The sequence below is a fragment of the Penicillium arizonense genome (genome assembly GCF_001773325.1).
Source record: "Penicillium arizonense strain CBS 141311 chromosome Unknown PENARI_contig001, whole genome shotgun sequence".
Classification (NCBI taxonomy): domain Eukaryota; kingdom Fungi; phylum Ascomycota; class Eurotiomycetes; order Eurotiales; family Aspergillaceae; genus Penicillium; species Penicillium arizonense.
The window spans coordinates 2,178,788-2,191,941 of NW_019173278.1; the positions used below are offsets into that span (position 1 = coordinate 2,178,788).

Consider the following 13,154-nt stretch of genomic DNA (forward strand, 5'->3'; position numbering starts at 1 on the left):
ACGAGAATGATATCTAAAGGTCACGTGACCGCATATCTTGGAACATTTGACTCTATCTGACTCGACTCTAGATTATCTCAGTCTTGGCTTGACCGAGATAGACCCGGAGTACCCCTAGGTTCAAAGACGTGATCGAGTACGCTAAGCACTTAGTGGGGGCTGTGTTGATCGACAGGGATAGAAATGCCAGTAAAATCTCTGACAAGATCTGTACCCTGAAACTTGGGTTACGTGTAATCTTAGGGGGGCCACACCCGTTGGAATTGCGTTGTGATTGGAAGTGATGGGGGCTTGGGGGGGCGTGTGTTAACTGCCGATCCATAAATCCTGACTTTCCCCTTATTTTTCTCTTCTTCAACTCTTCTCACCACAGTCATTCTTTTATACTGTTTTTTCGATTTTCATCATGGCAGCCAGTCGTACAGATGAGCGCAAGCTCGAGAGCGGAAACACCGCTCCCCAGGATAAGGGCCTCCACCCGGCTTTCTACATCGCGTGCGTATCTCCCTAGCCGTTGGGAACAATTTGCTGATACTCGACTTTAGCCTGTGGATTGCCCTGAGCTCCAGCGTCATCTTGTTCAACAAGTGGGTTCTTGCCAGCGCCAAGTTCAGTATGTTTCCATATCCCGTAATTCGTGTTGAATTGCAGCTAACAGATCTTGTCTTTAGACTTCCGTGAGTAACTCTGAAACCGAATCCTGGCACCCGAATGAATCGGTTATTGACCTAAACAACAGCCCTGTTCTTGACAACATGGCACATGGTGTTCGCCACGGCGATGACCCAGATTCTCGCCCGGTTCACCACTGTCCTGGACTCGCGCCACAAGGTTCCCATGAACCCTGCTACCTACACGTGAGCAATCCCGCGGATACAAGGGCGCATTGCACAAGACTTGCGACTCGACCTCGAATCGATGGCTAATATGCGGTTGCGTCTATAGGAGAGCCATTGTGCCCATTGGTATCATGTTCAGTTTGAGTTTGATCTGCGGTAACTTGGCCTACCTCTACCTGAGTGTGTCCTTCATCCAGATGCTCAAGGTGCGTACAAACCGAGGACTTGTCTCACAATTCCGAACCCCACCTCGAATTCCAGGCCCGACTAACATCATGCACAGGCCACCAACGCTGTCGCGACTCTCCTGGCCACCTGGGCTTTCGGTATTGCCCCTACCAACTTGAAGACCCTCGGCAATGTTTCCCTCATTGTTGTTGGTGTTGTGATTGCCTCTTTCGGCGAAATCAAGTTCGACATGTTCGGTTTCCTGAGTACGTCATTTCCTCCGAGTCTTAAATTCAGTCCTTAACAATCCCGCAGTCCAGGTCGGTGGTATCATCTTCGAGGCCCTCCGTCTCGTTATGGTCCAGCGTCTTCTCAGCTCCGCCGAGTTCAAGATGGACCCTCTCGTCTCCCTGTACTACTACGCCCCCGCTTGCGCCGTGACCAACGGTGTTGTCACCCTCTTTGCTGAGCTTCCCCGTCTGACCATGGGCGACATCTACGGTCTCGGAATCGGCACTCTTATTGCCAACGCACTGGTTGCATTCCTTCTCAACGCCTCCGTTGTCCTGCTGATCGGCAAGACCTCCGCCGTCGTCCTTACCATGGCCGGTATCCTCAAGGATATCCTCCTCGTCTGCGCCTCCATGTTCATCTTCCGCGACCCCGTCACTGCCCAGCAGTTTTTCGGTTACTCCATTGCCCTGGCTGGTCTGGTGTACTACAAGCTCGGTGCTGAGAAGATTCAGACCCTTGCCACCGATGTGCGCCTCCAGGTTGGCGAGTACAACCGCAGCAACCCCGCCGCCACCAAGGGTATTGCCATTGGTGGTGCTTGCGCTATCATCCTGCTCGTTCTGTACAGTGGTAGTCCTTCCGCTCAGGTGACCAACTAAAGCTGAACGCAGCAGCTGAAGCAATCAACGGGAATTTGGCCCTTGTGGAGAACGTTCCGCGGAGGCTCTTATTGTTTCATGAATTCAAGCTCGGATGTTCTATTCGATGCTTATGTTAAATTTTGATAAAGCTCATGTCTTGTCTTGTCTGGACAGGACAGCATATGCATGTAAAGTTAAGGGACATAGATGATTGTTGGGGGTTAATAGGGGTTATAGTTTATAATAAACGGTTCAACGAAATTGACAACTTGGATCAGTACAGTGCCTACCTATATGTGGCTGAAAGACTGCTGAACCCGCGCCACTCAACACAAGATATCAAAAACGGCGGATTTCTACTCCGTATCGGCAGTCGTATCACTCGCTGTCAAACATTCACGCAGTCCCACCATATACATTTAATCAGCATGAATCTTAGATCAACATGCAGTATCCTCGAAACGGGAAACCCATAGTTTCACATAAAGCACCGCTACTCAGCCCAAACCCAAGCAACAGCATTGCATAACACCTTATAAGGCAACCTCCTAAACAAAACATCAGCAACCCCATAAAGAGCCGCCCCCAGCGCAAAAGTAGCCGCAAAAACCGAAAACCCAACCACATACTCAGGCGAATCCCCAGCAGGAAACAAAGCACTCCCATACAACTGCGCCAGCGCCACAACACTTATTGCTCACGAGACTATGCTGGCGAAGGCTCCTGGGAGGATTTCTGCTGATAGGAAGATTATGAAGCGTTTTGATCTGGTTTATTTTGGGTAGAGTTAGTTTGTTGGCTTGGATTTCGTTTGGGGTTGGAATGTAGATAGATGTACTGTTCGCTTTTTCGGTACCAGGCTGAGATTAGGAAGATTACTGCTGGCTTTGGGGAGATTAGTGTCTGGGTTACATATGGCTTTGGAGAACTGACACTGAATCCAGCTTCGAACACTAAGTAGTAACCGGAGGGCTATCAGCTGGCTTTCGTGTCGGACTGTTCCGATTAGTGCTGCTACTTGGTGATTGATGGTGGCTTGACGAGCTCGACGGGGACTGGACGTGTTTGGCCTCCATTGTCTCGACTCTGATGTGCATCTGCATGGTATCAAGGTCGTTGCAGGTATTTGCGGAGGGTTGTGGAGTATGAAGAAGTGACAGCTGCAGCTGAATCTATATTTAGTACGGGTCAATTGCCTATTCTGACTTTATCTTAAAATTCTAATATAAAAATGTCATAGTTGAAGCCATGTGTCTTTTTGATATAAAAAGTTGCCTGGGGCGCAGTCGACCTTCGTGGCCTTTTTCTGTGGTTGCGCGGGTGTTCGGGCCTGCCAAACATGCCAATGTCTCAAATCCAACGTCTCCGGCTCAATATTCCCTGTACACTTCTTCGCCTCTGAGATTCATCGACTCTGTAGAATCAAAGGCTGGGCACAACTTTGATCATGGTGACCACAACCAATAGGGGCATTGTTGTTATTTCCGGGGGCAGCGCGGCGAACAACCTCGTCGATGTGTTCAGTGCGGTCCGCGAGAGCAAGAACTGCCAACTGAGCTATATAATTCCCATCAGCGACAATGGAGGATCTTCCTCCGAGCTCATTCGAATATTTGGAGGTCCTGGAATCGGCGATGTTCGAAGTAAGTCTTAACAATCTGGATCGCATCCCGGTGGCATACTTGCTAACTTCCCCGAAAGGTAGATTGGTGCGGTTGATTCCTGATTCACCAGCAAACCCGGAGAGATCAGCCGTTAAGGCCCTATTTAATCACCGTCTGCCTGCCGAGCCAGTGGCTGCAGCTCAAGAATGGCAGTCCATCGTTGACGGAACATCCGATCTGTGGACAGCCATCACTCCCGCCAAAAAGGAGTTGATCCGTTCCTTTTTCAATGTATTAAATCTGGAGATTTTGAAACGCGCACGGCCTCCATCTTCGACATTCGACTTTACCTCGGCAAGCGTGGGAAACCTATTCCTGACCGCAGCCCGGCTATTCAGTGGCAGTTTTGAAAGCGCCATCTACTTGCTGGGAAGTATCTGCGGTGTGCCCTCAGATCTTGTGCGTGTGATCCCGGCTATCAACTCCAACTTTTCCCACCATATTTCTGCATCTCTTGCAGATGGGACTGTCATCGTCGGTCAGAATAGCATATCCCATCCTGGCGAGACGACAGCTCTACACCACACTCCCGGCTCTAGGAGACCAAGTCTGCTCCTGGCCGATGGGGACGATGTAGAGTACACGGATTCGGAAGTCTCGGACGCGATGACCTACGAAGAAGACCATCTTCCTGGATCACTGGCAACTCTTCGCAATAAAAACATCAAATTCAGCAAAACCGAAAATGAAGATCTCAGCTCTCGAATTACTCGAATCTGGTATATCAACCCCTATGGCCAGGAAATCCGACCACCCGCCAATCCACGTGTGTTGGAGGCAATAAATGACTCGCAAGCCATCATCTACAGCATCGGCTCCCTCTACACATCAATCATCCCAGCTATCGTCCTTCGAGGCGTTGGCAAAAGCATAGCCTCCAGCCCAGCCCGACACAAGATCCTAATTCTCAATGGTTCATTAGATCGAGAGACAGGGCCTCCATCTGCACCGTTTATCGCATCCGATTTCGTTGAGGCAATCGTCAGCGCTGGAGAGGAAAGTCGTGGGCGTGGTCCAATTGATATCTTCAAGCGTCAAGCCCATGATGCTGCGTCAGACTCATCTAAACCTACCACTCAGCATTACAGATCCCTTCCGTATACTGCGTATGTGACTCATGTCTTGCACCTGGAGGGACCTGGTACACCACATGTGGACCGTGAGCGTCTTGCAAACATGGGTATCGAGACGCTCCGTCTGTATGGGCGGAAGATCACAGTTAAGGATGGTGACAGGGAGACTATTGTTGGGATGAAGTACGATCCCAATGCACTTATTCAGGCGATTGAGGTCGTCTTAGGGAAGAAGGGAGATGCGATGGTTCGAGGTGGGTTAGACGGTGGGCTGGGTAGAAGGAATACTTTGGACCATGCGAGAAGAGACCGTTAGAACGTCACATCTAATGATATACCGGAGGTCCTTAGACTATACAATAATATACAATGAGTCTAATCATCCACGGATCACCCAGGTTGAAGATAAATACCATGCTTGATAATGTAAAATAGTAGGGTAATTGAGAACCTTTGTACAGACAAATGAGATGCCAGAAAAGCAACACCACAATATCCAACCCGCAGCCCCCGAATGCCATACCCGTAAACTCCGTTTCCCAAGCGAAAATGCGCTTCCGTTGCGCCAAATGCCATATGATGTGTTCGTTGTCCATTCCCAATGCGCCGATTTGCAATGCTTGAAATGAAAGAGAAGGGAAAGGCTATTCCGCAGCTACAGCTGGGGATCCATCCTTTCTTGTGCATAGCAACTTGAGGTTCAGCAGAGTCAAGCTCGACTTGCCATCCTTATCCCCCCTTGTCATAAGCGATTTCCGACACACCGGACAAGCAGGCTTGGGTTTCGTGCCATCCAGTCTTACTTGCTGGCTCATCTTTATGCATTCAAGTATGCATTTATGGCAGAAGAGATGTCCTAGTAAAGAGTAAGTAAAAGAACCAGTACGCTGCGAGATTATAATCGACCTACCACATAGAGTGCTCGTCGCGTTTTCCGGGGTATCCATGCACACTGGGCACTTGTAGGCGGTCAGGGTCGTTCGTTTTTCTTCAGTTAGGATCTTGCGATTCTTGAGAAGTCTCTCGTCCGCTTTCATGGCGGCATCTTTTGCTTGCTGTGCCGCTCTGCGCTGCAATTCTAGCGCTTGTGACATATGAGCTGAGCCTGAGTGTCCTGTCAAGTCGATCTGCGGGACTGGCGCCTCCCTGGTCAAATCGACATGTGATTCGTCGGTCAAGTCGATACCAGAGTTCACCGTCCGGCCCATCTCGCCGTTGCGTTCAGTGGTTCGAGGGGCTTTGAAGACAGGTGAAGATGAAGTGGTGGAATCATCTGTGTCGCGCCGACGCTTTGAAGGCGGGGGTGGGAGTGGACGAGACCGCGCTCTGGAAGAGGATGCATGGTTCGAGCTGATGCGATGCGAGCTGGCTTGCATTATGGGCGAAGTTAAACGGATGGAGTTCGTGGGTTCGGGTTCGGTTGTTGAGGTTGTGCTGTTGGTTCTGTGGCTTGCCATGGCTAAAAAAATACCAGAATCGCTTTTTAGGACCCTGTAGCAATGCTGAGTGTTTCAAGAAGTCCCAAAGTGAAAGTTGAAACGTTCGCCGGAGTATTAAGCCAAGGCTGTCAGATCTACCACTCTGGTACTGTTCTTTGGGATCTTTGAGGTCTTTGAGAAGAGTTACTACCAGTGACAAGAAGGTCAAACGCTCACAGACCCAAGGTCGGGTTGAAACCCTTGCCAGTAACAGTAACAGAAAAACCTGCAGTAACAATGAATAGAATCAAAGAGACCGAGGGGAATGTGGCGGCAAGATGATAGACTTATCACGATACACGTGACGATAAGCCTTACAAACTGAAGGCGGTGACCACCGACGGATGGGATGTTATTCCGGGGCCGGCATGACGCCCTGACAGATACCGCGATAGGCAAAAAGATATGGAACTGTTCGCGTCTTAAGTCATTTCTTTTGTTTTGAAGTACAGCCTCACGGCTGTGACACCTTCCTACCATGACCTAATACTGGTACACTTAACTAGATGATGTTATCTTGGAAGTCTTCCTGCGCTCCTTGTTCCAGGGGTGCCGTGAGGTCTTTCTCGCGATTTCACTTGCAACTCCTGGTTCGAGCGCAACCATGGATTTCGCAAGGAGGTCAAATCAGACATTCCTCTACAGGTGCAGATAATGATACTATCTCCAAACGATCCCTCTCTGGTTGGTGCTTTCCTGCGCAATGTTAATGAGTAATCTGCAATACTGATCCTGTGCAGTTCCGGCTTCATCCAGATTCAACGATATCGGTGTCCAACAATTAAGCGATTACGTCCATCCTCAAGTCTTCCCCATCAAAGGTCGAATTCCGAATCCAGATCTAGTCGCAGTATCAAAAGATCATCTTGCCCGCCATGACCTCCTCGGCAAATCACAAAGTGGCGCAAACCCTGTCGCATTCGATCTCCCTGCTCTTCAAGGCCAAACTTTGGATGAACATTTTTACAAACTTGGAATGGACTCCTCCGAGCCTTATTTAACATTTGCCAAATCTTATGCGAAGGTCAATTGTCCGCCTAAACCGCGAAAATGGGAAAGACGCAGTGGATGGACGAAATACAATTCCGATGGCACTTCCGAACCCGTCGATGCTCCTAATGAGTCTATGCTCACATTCGACACCGAAGTCATGTATAAAGAAAATTCATTTGCTGTCATGGCTTGCGCGGTGAGTCCCACTGCATGGTATGCCTGGATCTCGCCCTGGCTCCTCGGCGAGTCGAAGAATGAGATTCAGCTGGTACCTCTGGGTGACCCTACCCAGCCCCGTATCGTCGTTGGTCACAATATCGGCTATGATCGGGCACGGGTTCTAGAGGAATACGATATGAAGCAGTCTCAAAACTTCTTCCTCGATACAATGTCTCTTCACGTTGCAGTAAATGGCATGTGTTCACAGCAGAGACCAACTTGGATGCGGCATAAAAAAAATAAGGACCTGAGAGATAAGATCGCAAACGAGCACAACTCCGTGGAGCTTGCAGCACTTCTCGAAAGCAACATGCTGAGAGAAGAGGAGGAAGAGTTGTGGGTTGGGCGGAGCTCGGTGAACTCGCTGCGAGATGTGGCCAAGTTCCATTGTGATGTCACCATCGACAAAGCGCAAAGAGATCTTTTCGGTGAACTCGATCGTGACTCTATTGTACACAGACTAGAGGAACTTCTCGACTATTGTGCCGCTGATGTTTCCATCACCCACCGTGTGTACCGGAAAGTCTTTCCCAACTTTCTCGAGACTTGTCCGCATCCTGTTAGTTTCGGTGCTCTTCGACACTTATCCTCTGTTATTTTACCGGTGAACCAATCCTGGGAGGAGTATCTTACCAGCGCCGAGGAAACATACCATACGCGACTTAATGAGGTTCAACGTAAACTTCTTGAATTATGTGATGAGGCATTGAAATGCAAAGAGCAACCAGATGTTTACATGAATGATCCTTGGTTGCGCCAGCTGGACTGGTCAGGTCAAGAGATCAAAATGGTGAAAGGGAAGAAGAAGACCGATCCACCTCGCCCCGCGGCAAGGCAAAAGAAGCCGGGAATGCCCAAGTGGTACAAGGATCTTTTTGCGACGAATGCCGCAGAAATCAACCTCACTGTGCGAACTCGCATCGCACCAATTCTTCTCAAGTTGTCATGGGATAACTATCCTCTCGTCTGGTCTGATAAATATGGATGGACTTTCCGGGTTCCTCGTGACCAGCTTAAGCAATACGAAAACCAGCCAGTCGTCCTGTGTGATATGGCCGAAGAAACAGACCCTCAGTTACGAGACGACAGGAAAAACACATACTTCAAGATTCCTCACAAAGATGGCCCACAGGCCAGATGTACCAACCCACTGGGTAAAGGTTATATGGGGTATTTTGAGCGTGGAATCCTGTCCTCTCAGTATGAACTTGCCAAAGAAGCACTCGACATGAACGCTTCTTGCTCCTACTGGATCAGTGCCAGAGATCGCATCAAGAGTCAGATTGTGGTCTACGAGGATCAAGTATCCAAGGATGGCAAGAAGCAAGCCGCAAATGACAATCGAGTTGGATTCATTTTGCCTCAAGTCATCCCAATGGGAACTATTACTCGCCGTGCAGTGGAAAATACTTGGTTGACTGCGAGCAATGCCAAGGCAAATCGTGTCGGGTCAGAGTTGAAGGCAATGATCAAAGCCCCTCCAGGCCACTCGTTTGTTGGAGCTGATGTTGACTCCCAAGAGCTCTGGATTGCAAGTCTTGTGGGCGACGCCACGTTCCAGATCCATGGAGGAAATGCAATTGGGTTCATGACCCTTGAAGGTTCCAAGAATGCAGGAACTGACTTACATTCGCGAAGTGCGCAAATTCTGGGCATTTCGCGTAATGATGCCAAGGTCTTCAACTATGGTCGAATTTATGGCGCTGGCGTCAAGTTCGCCTCTACCTTGCTTCGTCAGTTCAACCCGTCTTTGACTGAAAGGCAAACACAAGAGACCGCCCAGAACCTATACAAAGAGACAAAGGGAACACGCACTTCACGTCGTATGCTTAGTGATACTCCCTTCTGGCGAGGTGGCACTGAGTCCTTTGTCTTCAACAAACTGGAGGAGTTTGCGGATCAGGAACGCCCCCGGACTCCTGCTTTAGGTGCCGGTATCACCGAAGCACTAATGCGACGCTTCATCAATAAAGGCAGCTTCATGACATCTCGAATCAATTGGGCCATTCAATCCTCAGGCGTTGACTATCTCCATCTCCTGATCATCGGCATGGATTATCTTATCCGACGATTCAATATTCAGGCCCGCTTGGCTATCACTGTCCACGATGAAATTCGCTATCTTGTCAAAGATGAAGACAGGTACCGCGCTGCGATGGCATTGCAGATTGCAAATGTTTGGACCCGCGCCATGTTCTCGCAGCAAGTCGGCATTGATGATCTTCCCCAGTCGTGTGCCTATTTCTCGGCTGTCGACGTTGACCACGTACTCCGAAAGGAGGTCGACATGGATTGCGTGACTCCGTCGCATCCTCATAAGATCCCACATGGTGAAACCCTGGACATCGAACAGCTTCTCGACAAGGAGCAGCAAGCTTTCTTGGATCCTTCCATCACACCTCACTCAGCTCCCGCCCCCGAGAAATACTCATACACCCCGCGTGAGTCAGTCATGTCTGCTCTGCAGGCCTCCAATGACATCGACTTCATCAAAGCTCAGGTCACAAAAGATGACAAGGAACTCCGTGAGATCATCAAGCAGAAGACCCAGGCAGGCGCCCGCCCCGGCACTTCTAGTGCCCGCACTCCCTCTAAATCAAAGGGCAAATCTACCAATTGGACTTCCGCAGAGCCACAGCGGGCGGTTCTCATGGACATGGAGTCAGGCATCTACCCAGACTTCCGCAGTCCCCCTCGTTCGAGCCCTGGTGGTAGCAAACAGCCTCAGATGGGTTTCCAACGTTCTCCCTGGAAACCTCGGCCAGCAGCTCGGGCATAGTACCTTCTTTTCTTCTCATTTCTCCTTGTCCTTTTGACTTACCTTTTCTACTGTACTAATTGTCTTTGTTCAACTGCATTTTGTGATATCTGGAGTGATTGGAGGTAAGCATTGGGACGGCGTTGCTGTATGCATATGTGATTCAGAAGTCAACGGACCTATGTACCTATTCTATAACGTTAAGTCAACCGTACGATTCTATCATATCAAGATCTTGCCAAGTCTGGCGGATGTACCCGCCAAATAAAGTAACGAAGGGTCCAGTTCTCCACCCCTTGCACCTGGCATGTTAATCTGGAGACTGCCCGTCTCCTGTTTTCTTCCAATTCTTAACTTTTACGTTCTTTGCAGATTATCCTGTTTTGCATTTATTAGTTGCAGACGCGGCAGATCGACCCCCAATTCCTCAGACGTCATTTCCCCGCCGGGCCACCATGATTTCTCTCGGAGCAGTGGTGTCTTCATGAGACGCGCCTTCGCTTTTATCCCCCTTTTCTTTATTTCGGCGCACGAATTTCGCTGCTCATAATCTTCCCGTGAGCAAAGACTCAATTATACACGGTTCAAGGGGGCAGGATCTCGTTGCGCAGCCGATGAAAACCTGGCATACCAACGACACAATTACACAAGCGCATTCGCTTGAGCCTTGATCCTTGATCAGGATGAGTATACACGAACTAGACTACGCGCAGCCCGGTGCGATGCGATCCGAGTCTCTGCACCATGTTGACGTGGAGGCAGGACGCGGGTCGATCAGTTCCCAGGTCTCCCCAACAGGGAGGGATGGGCGAGAGGGAAGTTCATTCCCGGTCTTCAGCACCGCCGCAGCACGAGTCAATTCCAGCGAGACGACCAAACGCCGAGCCCGACGCTCTAACACCGCACGCTCATACCACCCCGAAGGATTTGCCCAGGACACCAACTGGCAGCCGGGAACTGAACCTGGTATCGACCCGACCCAACCACTCCCCGCATATACATCAGAATGGTCGTCGAATATACCCGCGGATCTACACCGACGCTGCGAAATTACCATTGTGGACTTCTCCCAGCACGAGATGCGGCAGTACGAGTTGGATAATGATACATTGGAGCAATTCCTCAAGCGGGAGAGGGAGCCTTGGGTGCAATGTCGGTGGATTAACGTCAATGGACTCAGTTGGGATGTTATCAAGATTCTTGGAAATCATAAAGGATTGCATCGGCTTGCGATTGAGGATGTGGTTCATACCACCAATCGTACGAAGGCAGATTGGTATTCAGACCATGCCTTTGTCGTGTTGACGTTGCAGAAGTTGATGAAGATCTATGAGGAGGAAAGTGACTCAGAGGACGACGAGGAGCTTCCGGCTAGTCGACGGAGGTCGAAGGACCGGAAAAACTCTGTGATGAGTGACAGAAGCTCGATCTCTCTAAAGAGGCCCACGAAAACGAGTCTTGTTCTGGAAGCACTGAAGGACATTTTCCGGTTCAGAAAATCCACTAGCAAAGAAGAGAAGGAGAAGCCAACGGTTGGCTCCAGCGTTCGGCCTGGCCTTGGACGACGGTCTTCGAAACACACTTCTCATTTTGGAAATGTTGGAACCGCGACACAGACTACAGCTAGGACTCTCCAGCGGTATCGCGGTGGTCCCAATGAAGACCGGATCGAGTTCATGGAACGCCACGCCGTACTTGCCGGAAAGGGTTTGTCTGTCACCTTGGAGCAAGTCTCAATCTTCCTACATGCAGATAACACGGTGACATCGTTCTTCGAAACGAGTGCGGACGATATCGAGGCGCCAATTGTCCGACGTCTCAGCTCGCCCGAGACTATCCTTCGACAGTCATGCGATGCCAGCATGCTATTGCAAGCCATCATCGACGCGGTGATTGATTTGGCAATCCCAGTCACAATGGCCTACCAAGACGCCATTGGCGACCTCGAACTAGAGGTCTTAACTGATCCCGACATCGATCAGTCAAAGTCTTTGTACATCTTAACGTCTGAGATTGCGGTTCTGCGAAACTCTATGCAACCAATCGTGGCCGTGATGAACGCACTCCGTGATCACCGCTCTGAGCCAGTCGGTACACCTGGCTTTGGCGTCTTGCAAAATCCTCTAAGCCCGGCTACTACACCCGCCGAGCCAGTTGACCCTCGTCCTCATGTTGGTATTATCACCCCAAACTTGAAGAGCCTCGGTGGCACAAGTGTCACCATCAGCTCCATGTGCCATACATACCTGGGCGATGCGCTAGATCATTGCATTACCATTGTAGAAGGATATGACCAGATGCGGCGCGCTGCTGATAACATGATCGACCTTATTTTCAACACTATTGGTATGTTTACTGTCTCTCATCAAATAAACCGAACTAATTCTCTGCACAGGTGCCTATCAAAACGAGAGTATGAAGCAGTTGACTCTTGTTACTTGCTTATACCTTCCCATGACATTCTTGACAGTATGTGTGGCCTATTCTCCATTTTAAACTATTACCAACCAAATCCAGGGATATTTCGGTATGAACTTCACAGATTTCGCTGGAATACAACACAGTGACGCGTAAGCTCAACAACTCTTGCCACAACATCTTCTGCTAACGCGCCTGGACAGTTACTTCTGGAAAATTGCGGTCCCATTCGTTTGCGCAACGACTTTATTCCTGATGTGAGTTTCCATTATTGCGTCGTTGAAGCAAACCAAGGCTAATTGTTATTTTTAGGCGTGATAAAATCCAGCGTTACGCTGTTATGCTCGCTCAGAGACGTTTGATTGTCAGCTCCCGGAAACAGAGACGGGAGAGGAAGAAGGAATAGACCATTGCTGCCTTCTTGCGTGCGATCTTTTTGGTGTTACTTTGTCTCACGCTGCGTGGGAATGTCTTGATATCTCTGTATTATTTGTACATCTTTTTGTCTATATAAGTTAGCTGAACAAACTGATTCTAGTGTTGTATTATATATCAGATTCTGAGTTCGAAGTGAGTTCCTGCCAAACTTGGGTGTCTTTGTGTCTTTCTTTTTCTGTTAGGAATTTTGATTTATTTATTTTGCATCGTAATGTTGTTTTGATATCTTCC

At 49.4% G+C, this 13,154-nt stretch overlaps 5 protein-coding genes across 5 annotated transcripts; 4 read left to right on the forward strand and 1 right to left on the reverse strand.

The window, feature by feature from the left end:
- Positions 1 to 406: 406 nt before the first annotated feature.
- PENARI_c001G01056 (uncharacterized protein) lies at positions 407 to 1,900 on the forward strand (the record flags this gene model as incomplete). The annotated part of the gene is made up of 7 exons (XM_022626204.1): positions 407 to 495; positions 546 to 613; positions 672 to 677; positions 740 to 857; positions 946 to 1,045; positions 1,123 to 1,273; positions 1,323 to 1,900. The coding sequence occupies 7 exons, from the start codon at positions 407 to 409 to the stop codon at positions 1,898 to 1,900; spliced, it is 1,110 nt and encodes a 369-aa protein (XP_022493889.1).
- A 1,429-nt stretch (positions 1,901 to 3,329) lies between these two features.
- Positions 3,330 to 4,935, forward strand: PENARI_c001G03787 (gluconeogenesis factor YvcK family protein; the record flags this gene model as incomplete). Its single annotated transcript, XM_022626424.1, has 2 exons — positions 3,330 to 3,525; positions 3,584 to 4,935. 2 exons carry the CDS (start codon positions 3,330 to 3,332, stop codon positions 4,933 to 4,935), a joined length of 1,548 nt encoding a protein of 515 aa, XP_022493434.1.
- A 328-nt stretch (positions 4,936 to 5,263) lies between these two features.
- Positions 5,264 to 5,995, reverse strand: PENARI_c001G03601 (uncharacterized protein; the record flags this gene model as incomplete). Its single annotated transcript, XM_022626404.1, has 2 exons — positions 5,264 to 5,475; positions 5,530 to 5,995. 2 exons carry the CDS (start codon positions 5,993 to 5,995, stop codon positions 5,264 to 5,266), a joined length of 678 nt encoding a protein of 225 aa, XP_022493343.1.
- A 756-nt stretch (positions 5,996 to 6,751) lies between these two features.
- On the forward strand, positions 6,752 to 10,088 carry PENARI_c001G11831 (DNA-directed DNA polymerase gamma MIP1; the record flags this gene model as incomplete). Its single annotated transcript, XM_022627061.1, has 2 exons — positions 6,752 to 6,785; positions 6,838 to 10,088. The coding sequence occupies 2 exons, from the start codon at positions 6,752 to 6,754 to the stop codon at positions 10,086 to 10,088; spliced, it is 3,285 nt and encodes a 1,094-aa protein (XP_022493793.1).
- Positions 10,089 to 10,750: 662 nt separating this feature from the next.
- Positions 10,751 to 12,891, forward strand: PENARI_c001G06859 (putative CorA family metal ion transporter; the record flags this gene model as incomplete). The annotated part of the gene is made up of 5 exons (XM_022626671.1): positions 10,751 to 12,413; positions 12,463 to 12,536; positions 12,585 to 12,637; positions 12,689 to 12,742; positions 12,798 to 12,891. The coding sequence occupies 5 exons, from the start codon at positions 10,751 to 10,753 to the stop codon at positions 12,889 to 12,891; spliced, it is 1,938 nt and encodes a 645-aa protein (XP_022493624.1).
- Between the last annotated feature and the right edge of the window lie 263 nt (positions 12,892 to 13,154).